The sequence below is a fragment of the Mauremys mutica genome, chromosome 6 (assembly GCF_020497125.1).
Source record: "Mauremys mutica isolate MM-2020 ecotype Southern chromosome 6, ASM2049712v1, whole genome shotgun sequence".
NCBI lineage: Eukaryota > Metazoa > Chordata > Testudines > Geoemydidae > Mauremys > Mauremys mutica.
In genome coordinates, this window is record NC_059077.1 from 48,255,502 (window position 1) to 48,277,578 (window position 22,077).

A 22,077-nucleotide genomic window follows, 5' to 3' on the forward strand; every position below is an offset into this window, starting at 1 on the left:
GGGTGAAGTGCTTGGGGGAAAAAATCTCAGCTCAGGAACAAGGGTTGGTGCATGGCCACTTACCTTTGTAGAAGCGGTGGACTGGGTAATAAATTCATACTAGTCAGGTTTTTGACCAGGGCAGGACGGTATGGCCCTGGGGTCCTAGTCTGGGGAGCTGGAAGTATTTTGGCTGGAGCCTCTCTATTGTTGGTTCATGCAGTCGCTAGCCCAGTGTTCATGAACACAGCTGGGTGTGGCCCCTGCCTGTGGATGTTTGGGTGAGGGCAAACTTGGAGGGCTTTGCAGCTTGTCACAGCAGCACAGTGTGAAAGGGAGTCCAGGCTGTTGAGACAGAGGACTCAGTGATAACCTAGTTCCAGGTGGCATGTGGGGACAGAAAGAACCAGTCACACCTACCTCACTTCTCTTACTTCTGCTGACAATGTAAAACAAAGTACAAGTATCTGAGAGACTTATTCCTGAGTTAGCCTTCCTATTGCCAATCCCAAACATTAAAAAATCATGAGACTTTAAAAAATAATAAACTCTCTTCATTTGCCTTCTGATTTGAGACTATAAGGTGTAGTTGGGTCACATTTTCAAACTGTTTTCTGCACCTATAAGGGTTTGAAAATACCTTTAAAAATACATGAAAGCTTGGATTCTCATGCAAAAGCTGGAACTTTTAGTAAACTATCAATACCACAACGTTTGTGATAACTGTGTGAGTTGGCACTAAAAAATCCTCCCAGCAAGTTGCAGTAACTAAACTGAGTGACTGAGGTGGAAATCTGCATTAGGTTCTATTGCTTTTGATCCAGTAGGGACAAAAGACAGTGCACAGTGTACCCACCCACCCCATACACAGCAAAACTCCACGAGTTCCACTACATATGCTGTCCACAACTGGAATCCTCTACCACAGGGATTCTCAAACGGGGGGTTGAGACCCCTCAGGGGGTCGTGAGCTGTCAGCCTCTACACCAAACCCGGCTTTGTAGGCAACATTTATAATGGTGTTAAATATATTAAAAAGTGGTTTTTAATTTATAAGGGGGGGGTGTTGCACTCAGAGGCTTGCTATGTGAAAGTGGTCACCAATACAAAAGTTTGAGAACCACTGCTCTATCACTAGAGCTCTACCCAACTCACAGCCATGGAAAAACTTATCACAAACCATGAAATCTGGTTCTCTACCCTCTGTTATAAAAGTACCCTGTACTATAGGGTAAAAGCATACAACATTTCTCAAACTGGGGCTCTCAACCCAAAATGAGGTTGCAAGGCTACTGTAGGGGGTCATGGTATTGCCACCCTTACTTCTACGTTGCCTTCAGAGCTGGGCACCTGGCCAGCAGCTGCTGCTCTCCAGCCACTCAGCTCTGAAGGTTGTGAAGAAGTAAGGGTGGCAATACTGTGACCCCTCCTCCCAATAGCCTTGCAACCCCCTTTTGGTTTGGGACTCCCAGTTTGCAAAACGCTGAGTCTGAAGGGCTTTACATGTTTATATTTTGTTGTTTTTAAATATACATGCATGTTTTGTTACAACACAGTGAAATTTAAGATTTAAATATCTGAAACCATGACATTCAAGATTTTAAAAATACTATTACTGTGAAATTTACAAAAATGGACCATGAATTTGGGAGGGCCCTATCTAGCACCTAAAGATTCTATAAATTATTGGCCAATTATCTATTGCTAGAAAGGTGCTCATTCTGCCAAAACAGAAATATTGGTACACTCATTCAAGTTCCCCCACTACTCTTCAAAGAACAGTCTTCTAAATCCTCCCCTACCATCTCAGCAAGTACCTTTGAAAAGGAAATTTAAAAGCCTTCTATATTTACATGATTTGCGATTGCATCTCTGACTCATACTAACCTTTGCCTTCATCATTTTTTCCAGGAGAATGTCAAGCCAATATGCTCATTCATAAGAATAAGCACTGTCAGGTTGTTTTGGGATAACATGAATATATAACTACATTTCTATCAAGGTCCCTTCCAGTCCTATATTTTTGTGACTCTTTCCCATGTTAGAAGGCTTTGTTTAAAAAATATACTGCAAGGTTTCACCGTTTTTCTAAAGTATGTGAAAGGATACCATTAGTCATCTAAAACCTACCACCAAAGAATACTGGAGAAATCTCAACTATTTAAACAGACATGCCTACAAAAGAAAATACAGCTTTTAAACAGTAATAAATAACTCCATCTGTCTACTTTTAATATTGTTAACCCCCTCCCCAAATCTAGTTTGTGGCTGAGACAAGACCACAGCAGCACTTGTCATGCTGATAGATGAGCTACTGTTGTGTACAGACTAGGGTCCAGATCCATTCTTAAAATACTGGATCTCTGGCATTTAGTGCCATCAACTGGAATGAAGAGATCATGTATAGAAGAGGTATTAGGAGGATTGCACTAAAATGATTTCAATCCCTTCTCTCAGACTACACGTAGCGGGTCATGAGGGGGAAATTGTTCTTCCGCCTCCATCATCTCATTCATCCTACTACATCTACTTGAAGCCACAAGGGGAAGTTACATCCACATGAATTCAGATGCAAGAAATAAAATGAGGTAAACAATATTTTCCAGCTATCCAAGTGCCAGGATTCATCAGCATCTGCATCAGCAGTCTGAAACTAACCCTGTGTACGACAAAAGGTAATTCTGGTGCAAAAAAATTAACAGTGCTACCGTAACACCACCCTCCATTAAATTTGCCTACCTTCAGATTGTTGCATACATCTGAAGCCTCAGAATTTTTCCATAGATTAAAGGCAGAAGGGACCATTATATTCATCCAGTCAGATCTCCTGTATTACACAGGGCATCAAACTTCCATTCCTCACAGATAATGGATACACAAATAGCTGTGCTTATGAAAAAGGCACTCTTCCATCTATGCCTATCTAAGAAGGGCAAAATCCCTTATCAGACTGGCTACTGTGAACCACACATTCATGATCTATGGGTTTGATTGCTACAGTGCAATATACCTAAGGATGGAATTGTCAGCCTTAGAAAGGTTTCAAGGAGTTCAAGCTATACGAGTTCACCTGCTTAGCAACAAAGTCTATAGAGGATACAAGAACTCAGTGCTCCGCTTTTTATATTGGCTCCCCACTAAGTAGTGTAAAGTCTGAGACTTCAGTCCTGAGTTCTGAAGCCCTCTTTATAAATGGCCCAACCTACTTTGGTGACCATATCAACTTCTGGATGATGTTCTTTGACAGAAGTTCTACTGGAACAATAGAATTGTCAACCACAAAAGTGTGGCTAGTGAACATAGGAAACAGAGCTTTCTCTGCAGCTGTCCCATAACTGTGGATCTCAATGATGGGACATATCAGAACAAAAAAAACCTCAAAAACAAAAGGCACTTTTATAGCCTAGTTTTTTCCGCACAATAAGCACAGAAATTAAATAAGTTTCTCTCCACACAGAGAATAGAGAGATATAGAAACAGATGCCATGTATTTCTTTTTAAAATCTGTAAAATGCTCAGATGATATGATGCTATGTGGTATAAAACCCTAGAAAGAAAAGAAAATATTCATTTTAAAATGTTAATATGATAAGGAAAAAAACTCTAAAGTATCTGTAAAGATAGTGATGCAAGTTAAGCTTTTTCTTCCCCCCAAAGGAAAGAAGAGCCATATTGCGTATTGAAACTTGAAGCTTAGCAAATATGGCATTTACAACACACAACGGCTTCAGAACCTGCCAACCTGTATAGCTAGTCAACAAGTGCTCAGTTAAAGAAGGTAGTTAATCATATGTAAGAGACTTGCTACAATAAGCAAGTATGAATGGATGCTTCTTAATTAATGCAAAAATATAATAATTGCCATTTTGAATTATTTGTTACATAAATATTTATATTGACACCTGGATATGTGAATACTGGATAATACATCTTTTTAGAAGCCCCTGCACAGTGTTACTAGGATTCAAGTCTAAGAGCATTACAAAAGAGAATCTTTAATGAAAACCAAACAAAAAACTGATCCACTTGCTAGTTTAAAATAAATACAAGAAATCTGCACACATTTAGAGTTTTCCTGTTCAAAGTTCATTGCAGAAAATTATCCACTCTTGCCAAAGGTGTTATGTATTAAAACTTTTATTTTCCATTATCACAGCCTAATTAAAACAACAACAAAAATCCAAAATACAATCTTCCCACCAAGTACAGTAAGCCTTCCTATTTTCTTCTGTTGCCAAATTAACAATTCATTTTCCAAAATGTAATCAAATAATACATGAAAGTTGTTATGTAGGAAACATCCTTGACTGTTTGGCTGCTGTGGTTTTCTGAGAAATAGCCTGAGAACAGACCATATATAAAATTAAACAACTTGTATTTTAATTGTTTAATCTTGAGAGGCTTTAAAGTAACTTCCCTCTATCTAATTAGAAACTTCAGGAGATAAGCTGTTTGACCTATACAATAATATTGAAACTGGACAAAAGAGTCTTGTATGCAAGACAAGCGAGGACATTAGTCATATATTCAGTGTTTTTTAGTTTTGTTGCTGGGTGAGTGGGTAGCAGGGTGCTGGTGAAAAACCACCTAATTAGTCTCTGTCCAGTCAGCTCCAATCAAGGGAAGCAGATTAGGGCTGATGGAAAAGGCCTGATGCCGTCTTGAGGATTGGCAACACTTGCTGGCCTGTCAAGCCAAGGGCTATAAAGGCTGAGAGAGAGCCAGATTCCTAACTTTCCATTCCTTTCTTCCTGGAATACTGAAACGGCTGGTGTAGGAGAGAACCAGGATGTTTCTGGTATCTCCAGACTGACCTTTGTTATCTTGGTATTCAGAACACGGAATGAGGGCACTGCCTTCCCTTTTAAGCCTTTCTCTCTGGAATAAGCTGTCACACTATCTAATGTGTATTGAGAAGTCTGTTCATCAGTGTCTTGTGGCATGGACACCAAGAGGTTGAGGATTGTGTTGGGTTATTTTATTTTTTCCCCTCTGGATAGGGGCTATACTTGTTAGAATGCAACTGGACATCCAGCAGGCCCCATACTTTTGACTTCAGAACTTTGATGTCTTTCTCTCTGTGGTAAGGCAGATGCCCCATACTGGCCCATAAGGGGTTAATAGAGCCCTAGGGAGGCTGTGCAGGAGGCAGCCAATCAGAGAGGGGCTGCAAGCAGCAGCCAGCCAGGGCTGGACTTGCCCATATAAGAAGGGCTGGGGAGCAAAGCATCTTCAGTCACTCCCTAGAGCTTGAGGAGGACAGGCTGCCTGGCAGGCAGAAGACAGCAAGCACGTGGCAGGCAGAGACCTGGGGAGCTAAAGGCAGCTCCTGGGGGACTGTAGGGATCCGCAGTCTGAGGCATAAGAACTTAATGACACCTTCTCTCCATTACAGGGAAAAGATATAAATTTACTTTAATCAGTTATAGTGAAGGGGTTCAAGAAAAATATCTTTTTGTAAACACACTGAGGTTGGCCGAACACAGATCTAGAATTGATGATCAGTGATAATTTTTTCCATGCTCAAAACCATTGAGACTAAATCTACTAGCTAGGGGAAAATACAAAAAAGTGAATGTGTGTTTGTGAGTTATCAGAAATCCTGAGGCAAAGGCCTTGCAAGAAGCCCAGCTCCCCATTAATCCTAGCTGCTGGGAAAGGGAAGGATGTTGTGATTCTTAACAGGAACCTGGATCCTGTTTGGAAGGAGAGGGGTCCTCTTTCATATCATCTGGTTAAAAGGTTGTCTGAAAACTTTTCAAGGATCTCCCTGCTGAAAGGGAAACGAAATGTTCTCTCTCTTTCCTACTCCACAGCCTCCTGAATGGGGATTGTTGTATGCAGTTTAATTGCAGCTGTGCTGGTCCCTACTTTGTCTCTCTAAGGGGGTTTGGTGTCTGTTTATAGCTGTCAAGTTTTGTGCAGCCCCATGTGCAACACTTGGTGCATAATAGTTATAAATATGACAATTAGCACACTGAATTATTTGTAAATAATTTGTATATGATCCTAAACTTCAGCTTAAGTTCAATACACTTTGCCCCAAACAGTGGTCAGGATAGGAAATGGACTTGCAAAAAATTTGGCAAATGTAGTAAGTGGGTGGGTACTGAAGGGTGTCTGGAAAGTAGGTGAGTATTTAGGTGGGAAGAGGGCACAAATGGATGTGTGAGGTGAATAGATGAAAAATGGGATAAGGGGGGCTGCGAAAAAGCTAAGTTTGTGGAAGGGAATGTCAAGGGGGAGGAGAGAGAAAATGGGATGGGGGAAGCTCAGTGGTTGTGGGTAGCTAGGTTTATAGGGATGTTCACTAGAGATGGTTAGATAGCTTTGGTGAGAAGCAGAGGATGGGGGTGTATGTGTGGAGACAGTGAGTGTCCAGAGAAAGCTGATGATGGTAAAGGAGGTGTGGGTGGGGAAAGATGAGTGGCTTGGGATGGGAGTGTCTGCAAGGGGCATGGCTGGTTGCTAGGTGGAGGACACTAGGTACACCCTTCACTTTCTTCTCCATTACCATCTCTTCTGCCCCCTCACTGCTTGCCTGCCTGCCTTCCCAGATTCCCTTTTGCTCACATACAGGCCCACAGTACCTTCTAGTGTCCATGAGCTTCAACTGCAGGGCCATTCCTGCAGCCCAGCTGTAGGATTAGATAAGCATATGTAAATGGCTAAATTAGCTTAGCTAAAAGTGTATACATGCTTTGCAGTTTGTGTAAAATGCAGATGTGTAGCAGTTTTGGAAAGGCCTTGAAAGATGGTATGTTTGATTGCAAATACTGGACCTGGAATATGGCTGATAAGATAGGAGGAAAGTCTTCGAAGAAGAGGCCCCAATTATCAAAGATGGTTTTACCAAAGGAAAGGATTCAAGAAATAGTGGCCATAGTCATAGGTCTGATAAATAAGGTATAAAAAGGTCAACACTTGAGAGTTTGTTGCTAGTAGCTGCCTGTCCAGTTGGAGCCAGCCAATATGGGTTTGAGCATCCCCAGTGCTAGTCCTGTCATAAGTACTTGATCAATACAACAACAAGTGTGAGAAAAGTGCTGAGCCATCTAGCTCCCGCCTCTCACGGACCCACAATACCATTTTAAGATTATTAATTTAGTGTTCCAACTGTACCTTATAAATGGAACTGCCTCCGATAATCCAAACCATGTCTATCTTACTTTTTAACTCTGGTGAGTCCAGAAGAACTAAAGCATCATCCAGACTTTTGGCGAGATAATGTGCTCCTTTTGGGGGTTCCCTAGAAAAATAAAGTTTGTGATAGTTAGTGTAAATTAAGTAGCTACTTTATATTTTGTCTACATTTCTGTTTATAAACATGTCCAAATACATTTCACATTTAACACAATCTTTAGCAACAAGGTAGACTTTTTTTTAAATAAGAAGTTTAATTAAAATTTCCACCATACAGTGGAATAGAATCTTCTGCATTACCAATCAGCATTTTAACAAACAACTAATTAAGTTATATAATAAATTATGGGGCTTAAATTTTATATTGGATATTTAAATAACACAAGAGACTTATTTCAGTGGTAGCCGTGTTAGTCTGTATCAGCAAAAAAATGAGGGGTCCGTGTGCCCATGAAAGCTTATGCCCAAATAAATTTGTTAGTCTCTAAGGTGCCACAAGGACTCATTTAAAAAAAAAAAAAAAAAAAAAAAAAAAAAAGACTTTGGGCTAGTCTACACTTACCAGCCGGGTCGACGCGGTGAGTTCGACTTCTCGGAGTTCGAACTATCGCGTCTAATCTGGACGCGATAGTTCGAACTCCGGAAGCGCCGGGGTCGACTTCGGTACTCCACCACTGCAAAAGGCGGTGGCGGAGTCGACCTTGGAGCCGCGGACTTCGATTCCGCGGCGTCTGGACGGGTGAGTAGTTCGAACTAGGGTACTTCGAATTCAGTTATGCTATTCACGTAGCTGAACTTGCGTACCCTAGTTCGACCCCCGCTCTTAGTGTAGACCTGCCCTTAGATTGATAAGTCTAATTAAACTACCAGACTTCTGTTTCAACCTGACTCCTACTAAAATAACGCTTTTCATAATGAAGCTAGACACACAACAATCCCCTCTCTCTACCCCCTGCAAAAAAAACCCAGTTACTTTAATTTTGCTTTCTTCCCAAACATGACAATGCTAATTTGAACTTCTATTTAACTGGATGTGCAGTCATTACCTGCAGATTTGAAGCTGTGCCCAAACAATTTAGCTTTTAAAGTACTTTAGGTATTACAAACTTCTGTCAATGCGCACAACTCTATTAATATAAATCAGGTCTGTTCAGCTCTTTGGCTATTTTAGGAAAAATATATAAAATGTATATCAATGTAAAATGTTTTCTTGCAATATTTTCCACCAGTTTTTGTTCTAGTCCAGTGGTTTTCAGCTAGGGGTATGTGTATCCCTGTGGATATGCAGAGGTCTTCCAGGGGGTACATCAATTCATCTAGACGCTTGCCTAGTTTTACAAGAGGCTACGTAAAAAGCACTAGCGAAGTCAGTACAAACTAAAATTTCATACAATGACTTGTTTATGCTGTTCTACATACTATACATTGAAATGTAAGTACAATATTTTTATTCCAATTGATTTTATAATTTGGTAAAAAGGAAAAAGTAAGCAATTTTTCAGTAATAATGCCTAAGACACTTTTGTATATTTATGTCTGATTTTTTAAGCAAGTTGTTTTTAAGTGAGGTGTTACTTGGGAATACGCAAGACAAATCAGCTCCCTGAAAGGGGTACAATAGTCTGGAAAGGTTGAGAGCCACTGTTCTAGTGAAATGCCCATAAACAAAACAGAATTACGTGTAACACACTAGGGTTGTATGTGTATGTCCAGGTGCTTTTGTTTGTTTGTTTGTAGTTGAAGAGCATGAATGGGCCCTCCCTTTGTAAACCGGTACAATGGCTGATGGGGATGCAATACTGAATAGGGTATCCTCTTGAGAAAGTTTAAAATTTTGGATGATTGCTGAAATTTTTAAATGCTGTAGGTCTAGGAGCAGATGTGTGACATTGCTTAACCCAGTTATGGGCAGCACAGTGTAATGTAGCTATAATTAGATGAAAACATACTTTCTCCCTGCTTCTACTCTTTATAGTTTGGGTGGCCTATCTATCAGATTTCCTGTAGTTAACATCTTCTCTCAAACATTAACACACAGTCCTGTCTCTTGAACTGTTTTAACAATTCTGGTCAAATAAAAAGGTTTTTGACTCTGTTTTAAGGCACTTCCTGTCTCCTTAGTAATGAAAACAATTAACCCCCCCTTTGCCTCCCCAAACAACAACAATCTTTGCACAGAAAAGCATAACAATAGAGCATGGCTCTAACAGCTGCAAAAATTAACTTCACCGACTGCTATATGCAAAATGAATAAACATCCTCACCACTTTAGGAGAAGCTCTAATCTACATTACACATTTCCCCAGTGGGATTCCTTTCTACTTTATTTTGGCTTCAATTTACTATGAATAGCGTTTACAACATGAAGTGCATAATTTCAAGAGTGTTTGGACATGTTACAGTTTACTTTTATTTGGCTCTACTGAGCAGGGTAGGGAAATACATTAATAGAATATCTCAAAATGGGGAAGAGTGGAGAAAGTCATGAAGAATTATCCAACCTGCAAGACGTTTACATTTATTGGCTTCTGGTTATGGATGTTTACAAGCTAACATTTGTTGTTAAAAGGGGAGTTGCTTGTCACTAGGGAGTGTGGTAGCTTAAGAGAAGCATGGAGCAAGGCTCTGAGAAACTGGAAGTATATGTTTCCCCTTAAAGGCTATTACTACCTCAAATGAAACAAAACTCAATAGAAAAAGAAAACCCCGGAAAAAATAACAAGCAATCAAATTACCAAGCAGTCAAACTACAGAAATGTGATTAAATGCAGGAACTAGGGAGAGTATGAGAAGGCTCAAAATGTCTGCATGTAGATTTGACATACGCATATAATAAGTTAAAGTCAATTCAAGAATGCACATATGAAGAGTGCTGAATTGACTGTTCTGGATATTGGGGTCATCCACAGAACAGGTGCAGAACAAACCATGACTGTCCCACCAACAATGTTCCAGAGGGGCCAGCTCCAGGGGTATGAGAGTAAAATAGTTTCCAGGCCCAGACCTGGGTAATAAGTTGGCCAATTAATGCCAATTATAATGATGTATGCACATGAGACTGAGAAACACTGAATACCTGTTCCCTGAGAACTGGGTTAAAATTAAATTTATGACATGGGACATTAGTAATTCTCAGAGGGTAACAACTTTTGACCGTGATCCCGCAATCCCTGTATAGTATGAAGATGGACTGCTGAACCCATATGGATACCCACTGATTTCAATGGGGCTCCACTTGAGCACAGCAATCTGCCTGTATATTACAAACTGCAGCATGGGGTCCTTTGTAGTTGGCCTGGACTGGATTTGAACTAGTGGCAGAGGCAAGCACTTCACCTCTATCTCATTAAGCAATCCAGTAGCCTTTATTATGAAGATTCGTACGTGACTGGGAATAAAATTAGTTTCTCTGGTTCCTGGTAATACCCTAACCTCTCTCTCTTATATAAAGTAACATTATGGACAACAATTAGGCTGTCCTCTTGTGTGTTGGAACTTGAATAATGATGTTATGTGGGGTAATAAATGCTTACTAGCTGTTTTTTGAGATGTGTTGCACACATTCATTCTACTGCAGGTGAGTGTGTGCCCAGCACATGACTGACAGATTCCTCTCCCCCTCTGTTACCTGCCAGGGTGCCTTGAGTGCCCTCTGCTGCTGTGCATCTCTGCATGAAGATATAAAGTATAAACAGTGCAGCTGTCCCCAACACCCTCCCCATCCCTCAGTTTCTGCCTGCCATACAGACTTCAACAGAGATGGGAAGGAAGGTGGGTCATGAAATGGACACATGCAACACATTTCAACAGAACAACAGTTATGGAAAGGTAGTTAACCATTTCTTCTTCTTCAACTGATTACAAACATTTGTTTCACTGTAGGTGACTCACAAGCAGATTGATCTGGAGGTGGATCCGCAGTCTATTTGAACAGTGATTGTAGAACAAAAGGCCTGAATCTTACTGTTCCTGGACTGATGGGCTATAGCGTAATGAAAAGCAAATGTGTCTACTGATGACCAAGTTGCTACTTTGAAAATGTCCGGAATAGGAACTTGTGCCAGAAAAGCTGCAGATGCTACATGTGCCCTAGTTGAATAGGCAAGCATTCCAACTGGTGGAGTGACATTAGCCAACTGGTAACACAAATGAATACACAAAGAAATCCAGGAGGAAGTCCTCTGAACAGATACTTGTGGCATTTCCTTCTGTCCACCACCACAATGAACAAAGGTGATGATCTAAATGATTTAGTCTGGTCCAGATAAAAGGCTAAAACTCTTCTGATGTCTAATGAGCGGAACTTTTCTTCATTTCTATGAGCATGAGGCTTTCGGAAGAAAGTTGGCAAATAGATTGCCTGATTAATGTGAGAGTTGGAAACCACTTTTGTCAAGAACTTAGCGTGAAAGCAAAGGTAAACCCTGTCCTTATAGAAGATTGCATACTCTGAAATCAGAGCTCTCTTCTTGCCAAGGTAATTGTGATCAAAATTGCCACCTTCACAGAGAGGGGGAGTAGAGAATGAGTGAGAGTGGTTTAAAGGATGGTCCCATTAAGTTTGCTAACACCAGGTTCAGCTCCCATGGGAGAATATGTTCTTGTACCTGTGGGAATATTCTGTCCAGACCTTTCAAAAACCTGATAGTGAGGGGATGGGGGGGATTTGTTGTTCACCAACAGATAGAAAGCTGAAATAGTTGCCAGATGAACCTTGATAGAGCTAACTGCTAGACCATGATGTTTTAGGTTCAGAACTGCAGCCACTGGGAGCTGCAGGTGGCCGTACCTGTGGACGCTCAGATAAACAAAGCGTCTTACGGCCCAACAGAGGCTTACCCCGAACAAGCAGCAAACCAAGTTTGGGATCCCCTGTGTTAATTGAAGGCTTTCTACTATTTATAAGTACTTTTTGCAAGCCTTTGCTAATGGTGTTAACCCTGAATAAGGCTGTGTTTGTCACGGATTCCGTGACTTGCCGTGACCTTTGTAACTTCTGCAGCAGCCCGTGCGGCTGGCCTGGGAGCTGCCTGTGCAGGTCAGGCAGACCCTGGGCCACTTGCACTGGCTGCTGCTGGGGCAGTCTTGAGCCCCCCTCCCCCCGCATCCTCCAGCAGGAATTTGGGGGGGGGGGGCTCAGGGCTGGGGTGTGGGGTGGTGCTTACCATGTGGGGGCTCCCCTTCCTCAGCTCCTAGCTCCACATGCTGCCCCCAGCCTGCAGGCACTGGCTGCAGTTCCCAGCCACTGAGAGCTGCAGAACCGGGGCTTGGGGTGGAGTGGAGGCAGCACATGGAGCTAAGAGTTGGAGGTTGCCACTTCCCAGGAGCTGGGTAGGGAACCTGCTCCATCCCTGCCAACTCCCCCCTGCCCCCCCCAAGCACCTGTGGCACCCCCTCCGAGCGCCAGCATTCCTAGGTCCACCCTCCACAGCTGCTCCCCTCCCCAGGTCATGGTCCGTGAATTCTGGTTTACTGCCCATGACCTATCCATGACTTTTACTAAAAATACCCGTGACTAAAATGTAGCCTTAGCCATGAAACATCCAGCCTGTCAAGTGGAGGGCCTGCAGGTTGAGGTGGAGGAGGTGGCCATAGTCCTGGGAAATCATGTCTGGATCCAGTGGAAAAAACAGTGGAGGTCTGACTGACAAGGTTAGCAGGGTCAAGAACTAGTGCTGCCAAGGCTACTCTGGTGCTATAAGTATAAGGTGACCATGGCCCTGTTTGACCTTGAACAAGACTTTGGGCTGTAAAATAATTAGACAGAAGGCATATAGTAAGGTGTTCCTCCAGGGCTGCAGAAATGCACCTGTCAATAAACCTGGCCTGTGACACCTCCCCACCCCCCAGCGGAACAGAAGTGATGGAACTTTCTACTGCTCCCTGTTGCGAACAGGCCCACTTGGTGAGTCACTTATGGCCGAAAGATGGATCTGGCCACGTCCAGACATAATTGCTGCTCATAGTGACAGGAGAAGGACCTGCTCATCTCGTCTACAAGCGTATTCTGCACCCCGGAAAATAAGCAGCTCTGAGGTGAATGGAGCCGACTATGTAAAACTCCCACCAGAGGATAACCTCCTCGCACAACTGAGTGGAATACCCTCCTTGTCTAGTCACATAAAACATAATCTGCTAGTATTAACAGACAACACAGTAACTCTGTCCCTTGAAATGTGGAAGAAAGGTCAAGCTCGCAAGATGGACTGCTCCCAAGTCTCTGATGTTTATATGAGCCTTCAGGTCTTGGGAAGACCAAAGACCCTGAGACTGCAGAGACTGTCCGGATAAGGCCTTTTCCTGTAGCCACATTAGGAGAGAAGCAGCCATTAGCTGAGAAGCAGAAAGTCTCATCTTCACATTCCATCTAAATTACATTAAAACAATGTAATATTGGGCTGTTAAGGTGATCCTGTCCTACTAGCACCCATCATCACCAGATAAAGAAACAGATCTTAAAATGGTTAAAGAAAACTTAGTTTGATAGCATTCTGTCTGGCAAGAAATCACTTATCAATAGTTATGGCTGTGAAATCCTCATTTCTTTATTGTTTTGTCTTTATGGTCCCCACTTCTCTATTTTTTTTCTGTATGATCTCTGGTTTTTTTGATTGTTTGTTACATAATTAATTTTGCTAGGTGTAAATCAATTAAGGTGGTGGGGTATGATTGGTTAAAGAACTGTTTTACAATATGTTAGGATTGGTTAGAGAATTGTTTAGTAATATTTTAGTAAAATGACTGATTAAGATATAGCTAAGCAGGACTCAAGTTTCACTATATAAACTGGGGTCCAAGAAGGAGACCAGCAGAAGGAACAGAAGAATAAGAAGGAAAGACCTGGAAGAAGAAGAAGAACTCATCTTTAAGACACAGCCTAAGATCAAAGCTGCTAAGAATCCTCTGCACAACCATGACATGCAGCAAACAGAATCCAGACAAGACTGACCTTGACTGGCTAACAGGGAAAGTCTGCCTGCCTGATCAGGATTGGTGAGCATAGCACTGTATGCTTAGCATGCGTATTCTACTTGGTAATTGTTAATAAACAGAGGATAAGGATATTTCTGTGTAAGGCTTTTTCACTGGTAAAAGGTCCTGCAAACCCACAGAAGGTTATGCCCTGAGCCCTAGGAACAGGGTAAGGAGGGTGCCCCTAGAGCAGGGGTCCCCAACGCGGTGCCCGCAGACGCCATGGCACCCGCCAAGGCGTCTAAGTGCGCACGCATACTGGCTGGCGGACGAGCAACCACTGAAATGCCGCCGACAAGCTGCATCATCCAGAAGCATCGCCACCTAAATGCCGCTGATTTTCGGCGGTATTTTGGCAGCGACGCCTGTGGATGACTCTGCTTGTTGGCGGTGACGCCTATTGATGTTGCTGCTTGTCGGCGGAATTTCGGTGGATGCTCATCCGCTGCCATGGTCCTCCGTGGCTCATTGTCTGGTGCCTGCCAGATGAAAAAAGTTGGGGACCACTGCCCTAGAGTGTACCCATAACAGAGAATTTTTGCGGGTAATAGGACCCCTCCTTCCATGTGTGCGCCCCAACCCAGGGACAATGCATCTGTGACTAAAGTAAGTGCTGGTTGCAGGGGAGCAAAGGGAACACCCCCCATACAAACTTGCAGATGGTCTGTCCACCAATCCCAAGAGGACAAGATTAGTATTGGTACTAGAACCACTGTCTAAGTGATGACTGTGTGCTGAATACACTGAAGCTAGCCTTCCCTGTAGCTTTCTGAGGTGTAGTCTGGCATACTGCACTACATAGGGCACATGGCAGCATGTACCTAGGAACCTGAGGCAGCTGCATACTTTAGTGACAGGATGTGTTTTTAGTTCCAGAACTAAGCTCCACAGTGTTTCAAACCTTGATTGGAGTAGAAAAGCTTTGGCCTTTGTAGAGCTTAGGACTGCTCTGATCAATTCTGTTCTCCGTACTGGATTCAGAATTGATTTGTCCACACTGACTAGGACACCCAGTGCATCAAAATAGACTGGATAAGGGCTATTCTGGACATTACTTGAAACTTGGACTGGCCTCTCCCTAGCCAGTTGTCCAGGTAAGGGAACATGTTGCCCCCTGACTTTTGAAGGAATACTACTATCACTTCCATGCATTTTATAAAAAAGCAAGGAGTTACCAACAGACTAAATGGAAGCACTGTAAATTGGCAGTGGATCCCATTTAGCATGAATCTGAAAGACTTCTGGTGGTTCGCTACATGAAAGTAAGTGTCTTTCAAGTCGTGGGCAGTGTACCAGTCCCCTTGCTCCAGTGAAGAAATAATGGAAACTAGGATAACCGTTGTCACAATGTCTGGAGTGGCTCAGAGCATGAATGCCTACGTCAGGGCAGACTATCAAAAGCAGGGCAGACATCCAAACTGGTGGCATGTTCTATAATTACATTTCACAAACCCAGTACCAAATGTGAACACGCAAAGTACTACAATAGTCTTATGATGGAGTCACAGATAGTCCCCTTAGATATTCCAGTCTATCTTGGCACCCAGGCAAGCTGGACTATGTGAAAAAATGGTCACTTATACAAAAATAAATAAATAAATCACAATTATTTCAGGTTATTCCCAGTCCCAAGAGACCAGAGACTCACCCAGGTCGAGTTGCATCCTAGATCTACACCAAAGATAACACCGATAGGCCAATTCTGTAGTAAACTAACTATAGGTTTATTAGCTAAGAAAAAGAAATAACAGTTATTGAGAGGTTAAATCATGTAAAATATATGTATAGGTGAGTCAAAGTCTATAGTTCCAATGGTAGCAGAGCTGTAGTAGTCTGTCAGTTTCTAAAAATTCTCTCAGGGCTACTCAGAATAACTCTGGGGATCTCAGTCTTCTTGTTCAGTTATTTTGCTCTGTAAGAATTCAGATAGTCCAGAGATGAAGGATCTTTCCTTGAGTCCATATTTACAGTTTCTTACAGAAAACAAGCTGACAGTCACCACACATGTGGGCTCTTTCTTTGATTGGCACAGAGAGTATGTAGAGTCTTTGATCAAATCCACCGTGCTTAAGATTCTCAGATCTGAAGTGATGTGGGACCAAACCCTTAGGAAGTGGGATAAATGATTGGCAAATAGGGTGGCAGAAGCAGATGGCACTCTGGGGCCTGGTAGTCTGTCCTTAACCAACATGTCAAAACCCTTGTTTGGACTAACAAGCTGCTGCAGGAGACGAAGGTGGTGGTGGTTGCCTGGCAAATGACTTCTGAATCACCTCTGAATCTTTTAGGCTATGGAGCCTATCAACTGCTTTGTCCAAAAAAAGGAAAGGTCCTTCATATGGGAGGTCTTGGATGGTCTGCTGAACAGGAGTGATGGATTCTTCCTAAAAAAGTGAGTGAGTGTGTGTGTGTGTAAAATGAGGCCCCTCTGTGGCCCCACCTCCTACTCTTTCCCCTGAGGCCCTGTCCCCCCCAATCAAGCCAGAAGCCAGAGCTAGGTCAGGGAGCCTGGGCCCCTCAATCTGCCTGGGGTGGGGGATAGAGGGGAGGCTGAGAGCAGTCTCCACCCCATGTCCCCTGCCCAAGGCAGATGTAGGGTCAACAACTCCCCACAGTTGCCTGCGTGGCTCTTACCCCGACCCAGCTCCAGCACCTGGCCTGGCCTGGGGGCAGGGCCTTGGGAGCAGAAGCCGCACAGCTGGGCCATGATAAAAACTTCCCGGGCAGCTGTGGGAAGCCATGGACCCTCTATCTGCCCTGGGTGGGGGTTGGGGACATGGGCTGCTCTCAGGCGCCCCCCACCCCAGGCAGGTGGAGGGTCCACAGCTCCCTCAGCTGCCTGGGCTCCTTGAGTCTCTCTTTCCTGGGTCAGGCTCCTGCTTCCTGCTGAGCTTGGGGGCGGGGCCAGGCCCATCCACTTTCAAAAGTGGGAGGGCCATGGCCCCATGGACCACCCTGTTCTGGCATCTCTGCTGCTGAACTTCTGGCAGGCAACCAGAAGACCGCAGCCACAAACACCTCATAGTTAGGGCAGATGCCATGACTCGAGCCACAGAGTCAGCTGCAGCCAAGCTGGCCTGAAGAGCTGTTCTGGCCACTAGCTTGCCCTTGTCCATAATCACAATGAATTCCTGTCTGCGGTTGTCAGGTAACTTGTCTTTAGACTTCAACATGTTATCCCACAAGGTGAAGTCATACTGACCTAGACATTCCTGTTGATTTGCAATGCTAACCTGCAGATCTGCTGCAGAATAAAGTTTTCAACCAAAAAGGTGTAGCATCTTTGAATCTTTCCCTTTTGGAGTTGATGCCTGGTGTCCTTGCCTCTCCAATGCATTAGCTGTGGCAACTACTAAAGAGCCTGGAGGAGTCTGTCTGTACAGATATTCAAAACCCTTAGAATGGACAGAGTATCTCCTCTCTGCCTTTTTTTCGCTACGGAGTGGGGAGGGAACATGGGGTCTGTTGTAATACCTTGATTGGCGCCAAAATTGCCTCATTGATCAGTAGTGCCCCATCTTTTTAATAAGTCCTGGTGGGTACTATAATCTCCTGATGTGGAAGAGTCACTCATTGCCTCTACAGCCTCATCTGGTGATGAGTAAGATGATGCAGATGGATGCTGAGACTGCATTTGCTCTATTTCATGTGCTGGAGGAACTGCTGGAATGTCTTCCACTTGCTCAGTACCAGTTCTGGTATCAACTACAGGAAGATGTTGTTTCTGGTGCTGATGCACTCATCGTGCACCCAAGGAGATAGACTGAGGTGGATGAAGGGATGACCTGGCAGGTTGGGGGGAAAAACTGCACAAGGTCCAGAAAGGCCTCTGACATGGTGCTGGGGTCCATTCTTAACCAGGCCATTGCTCCTTGGCAGGTGGCTGCTGTAAGACCCATGGCACATAAGTCTCAGATGGAGAATGCACACTGTACCTAGGCTGAGACACACAAGACCCAACCTGTGGTGTATGAAGAGAATGAAGACTCAGACCTCTGATAACAGAGGAGCAGAACTCATTGACGCCAGAGAGAGCGAGCCTGACTCTAGAGATGGTAGTAGTACCAGGGAAATCATAGCTGGCTTCCCTCTTCCTGACAGTACTGTTTTATGAGGCAAGGAGTCAATTGCAATGGCACTGCAAGCTTCAGAAGCCTGAAGGCTGGAAGCCTAATTACCAGAACCAGCTGGAAGCCTTCCTGCACCACTAGAACCAATATTGAGAAGTTAAGTAGCTCTCTAGAAGCTGCGTACCATTCCAGTGTCAACTGTACCAGCATAGTCTCTTGGGCTTGCAGTTTCTCCAGAAGATAGCCTGAAGAAGCTACAGTGAATACTTCAGGAGTCCATCTCAATGGAGCTGGCACAGGTTAACAACCTCCTCTTCTTAAATTAAGAATATTCTGGGGGGTGCCTCCTCTTACAGTCCCTCCAGGAATTCTTGCCTTTAGAGAGGGTTCAGTACTGATGATATTACTGAGTTAAGTACCAAGTCGCCAGAAATCTTGTGCCTCTTTCTCAGCTCCAATGACAGACAACTCAGGCAGAGCACTCAGACAAACTCTTATGTATCTGATGCCTGGTCGGAAAAGGACGGCACTAAGGATAGATGGAATGCTGACTCTATATGAAAACACTTAAGGGTGGCTACTCTGTCCTTCTCTGAGTTAGTCTTAAATCCTTTGCAAATGTGACACTCGTCACTCACATGGGATTTCCTCAAGCATTTCAGGCAGCTGGGGTGTGGGTCACTCACTGGCATCAATTTGCTACCTGAACAACATGATTTAAACCCCGGAGATGGAAGTGTAGCTCCAGTACAGAAATTTAAAACTGACCAGGCTAAAGAGCTATGGTGGAATGGACATGTGCAATTACTTGAAGAAGAACTAATCTTAATACAAGTATCAGAAAGCGGATTGAAGGAAAAGTATGAGAGTCATAGGTGCTGACTCCGTGGGTGCACTGGGGCTGGAGCACTGACAAGAAAAAAAAAATTGTATGTGCTCAACACCCACCAGCAGCCCAGCGGGTCAGCGCTCCCCCTCCTTCCCAGGATGTCCCTTCATCAGCTGTTCAGTGGCGTGCAGGAGGCGCTGGGGGGAGAGGGAGGAGGAGGGGCAGGAGTAGGGTTTGGGAGAAGTGGAGGAATGGGGGCAGGGTCTGGGGTGGAGTGGGGGGCAAGCACCACCCATGAACTGAGGAAGTCAGCACCTATAATAAGCCACATTTATCAAATAAGTCAGGATCAGGTGGAGGAAAATTCTTGAACTTTAAGGACCAAGTAATTTTTAAACTTTTGCTACTGACATGCTACTCGGTTCTTGTACCAATGAAGTAAGTCTGAAGTTTGATCATAACTTGCACTTAATACATTTTAGTCATTAGACACAAGAAAATTGGGAGAATCTTTCAACTTTTGCTAGCACCTTTTGGAACAGGAACACAAAATTAGCACTCAGAACCACCAATAGTTACAGAGAAACTTCCTTAATAAACATAACTGAATATCAAAATGATAACTCTGCCTGATAAAGTAATTTTAAGAGTGATCTTTATTTCCCTAGATGATCTCCTGAGGTCTCTTCCAACCCTAATCTTCTATGATTCTATGATTTGTGGTACCATGGTGGTGTGTGGTATGAAAGCCTATATACAACAGAAGTAGTGTCCACACTAAGTTCTTTTCAGACATACAAGAAGGGGTGGTCCCTGTCTCGAAGCTCAGAATCTTAGGATGGACAGATAGACAGGCAAACACAAAAAATGATTTTCTATACAAATCAACAAGATTGACTATAGGTAACTTAGCAGACGTTGTTTTATGTAAGGAACATAAGAGACAGGCTGCATGTTCTGTTTATCCCACCCACTCCACAAAATGTTATTTTACAAATCATTCCAGGTAATTTAAGACAGACACTTCATAGTTGTATTACTCCAAAGTTAAGTTATGAAACACTAAGGCCTTGTCTACACTACAAGACTATTTCGAATCAACTTAGTTCGAATTTGTGGATTCGACCTTATGAAGTCGAATTTGTGTATCCATACTAAATACACTAATTCGAATTTCGGAGTCCACATTCACGGGGCCAGCGTCGACTTTGGAAGCGGTGCACTGTGGGAAGCTATCCCACAGTTCCCGCAGTCCCCGCTGTCCATTGGAATGCTGGGTAGAGCCCCCAATGCCTGCTGGGGGGAGAAATGTGTCGAGGGTGGTTTTGGGTAAGTGTCATCATTGAACCGTCAATCACAACCTCCCTCCCTCCCTCCTTGAAAGCGCCTGCGGGCAATCTGTTCGTGCACTTTTCTGGTCAGTGAGAGCGCGGACGCCACAGCACTGCAAGCATGGAGCCCGCTGCGATCATCACCGTTTTCTCCTCCTCGCACTTTATCGTCCACCTCTTCCACAGTCAGCTGATGAGAAATTGGGCTACTTTTCAATGATGCTGCAAGCACTGGGGGACCATAGGGGACGTTTTGCAAACATCAACGTCGGGTGGCCGGGCAAGGTTCATGATGCGTGTGTTTTCAGGAACTGTGGGCTGCTCAGACGCCTGCAGGAAGGTAGTTTCTTCCCGGACCACGAAATAACTGTTGTGGATGAGCAGATTCCTAAAGTCATCCTCGGGGACCCAGCCTGCCCGCTAATGCACTTGCTCATGAAGCCCTATACAGGCGCCTGGGACAGCGACAAGGAACTCTTCAAATACCAGCGAGCAGCGTGACCTGTGACTGTTCAGTTTCTTTACAGAGAAGCTGAACCTGCCCCTGTTTCTTTACCCACTGACTGTTGACTCTCCTCTTCGGTTACATACCCCGTTCACCCCGTTTCCCCCACTTCCAACACACGTGTAAAAATAAAATACATGTCCCATTGTTACTGAAGAAAGGTCTTTATTCATGACTTTGCGTTAAAGGGTTGAAACTGGGAGGCAGACTGTGCTGGGTAGGGTGTGCGGTGATGTAAAGACCGCCTCTAAACTCAACGAATGACAGGCTCCTGCTCCTAGAGCGGTCCGCAGTGCCGGAATGCTTCTTTCAACGGAGCCTGCCATCCCTCTTTTTCGAATTCTGTGTGCGGGGGGATATGTGACCATGTGGCGGAGGAGTACGGATACAGATTCCTCTGCTGCGTGACTCAGCGGTCCAGGACAAGGACCGCTGTATAAGATCTGTAACCGCCCTCCCCCGCTACAAAGTCACATCCCCCCCGCCCACACAGAACCTGGAAACCACCTCCCATACCGACCATGGTGCCTACTGACTGCACTGTGTGTGTGTGTGACCCGCTGCTGATCCTGCCCCCATGTCTGTACCCTGGGAAAGGTGACTGTCCTATGCAATTAACAACCCCCTTCCCCACGCCCCCCATTCAAACACAGTCTTCTTTGAAAAAACATGACGGAAACAGTAATTAACAGCAAAGTATTTTTATTACTTAAGTAGACACTTAGGGGATGGAACTGGGATTGGGACTTGTGTGAGTCCGGAAGGGAACGACTTCTGCAAATGTAGGGTATGAGAGCTTTTGGGTACTTGAGCACTCTGCTGGGGTGCAGTGACAGTTTACACGGCCTCTGGCGCCCCTCCTTCTGGTTATTTTGGGTGAGGGGGGTATGGGACTTTGTGGCGGGGGAGGGCGGTTGCAGATACACTGCAGGGTGTCTCTGTCCTCCTGCGGTCCTGCAGAACATCCACAAGGCGCCTGAGCATGTCCGTTTGCTCCCTCACTAGTCCAAGCACCGTTTCAGTCGCCTGCTTGTCTTCCTCACTCCACCTCTCCTCCCGTTCGCTGTGTGAGCGCTGGCACAGAGAGACGGTCTCCCTCCACTGGCTCTGCTGGTCCGCCTCTGCTAGGTAGCAGCCCATACGTTCCTCGAACATCTTGTCCCTTGTCTTTTTCTTTCGCCGCCTAATCTTTGCCAGCCTCTGCGAGGGGGATGCTGTGGCAGGTCTGGAGACAGTGGAAGCTGTGAG

At 44.3% G+C, this 22,077-nt stretch overlaps 1 protein-coding gene and 1 long non-coding RNA gene across 6 annotated transcripts in view; one reads left to right on the forward strand and one right to left on the reverse strand.

Annotated features, from left to right (window-relative positions):
* The window catches only part of LOC123372574, a 43,377-nt gene extending 31,310 nt beyond the window's left edge, over window positions 1-12,067 (forward strand). For all 4 annotated transcript variants that reach the window (XR_006580348.1, XR_006580350.1, XR_006580349.1 and 1 more), the window contains 3 exons: window positions 2,437-2,567; window positions 3,637-3,757; window positions 11,005-12,067. This is a non-coding gene — a long non-coding RNA (uncharacterized LOC123372574). The remainder of the gene's footprint in view (window positions 1-2,436; window positions 2,568-3,636; window positions 3,758-11,004) is intronic.
* The window catches only part of DHFR (dihydrofolate reductase), a 32,817-nt gene that overhangs the window by 2,238 nt on the left and 8,502 nt on the right, over window positions 1-22,077 (reverse strand). For both annotated transcript variants that reach the window (XM_045020770.1, XM_045020772.1), the window contains exon 4: window positions 7,102-7,228. In XM_045020770.1, coding sequence (XP_044876705.1) covers window positions 7,102-7,228 — 127 coding nt within the window. The remainder of the gene's footprint in view (window positions 1-7,101; window positions 7,229-22,077) is intronic.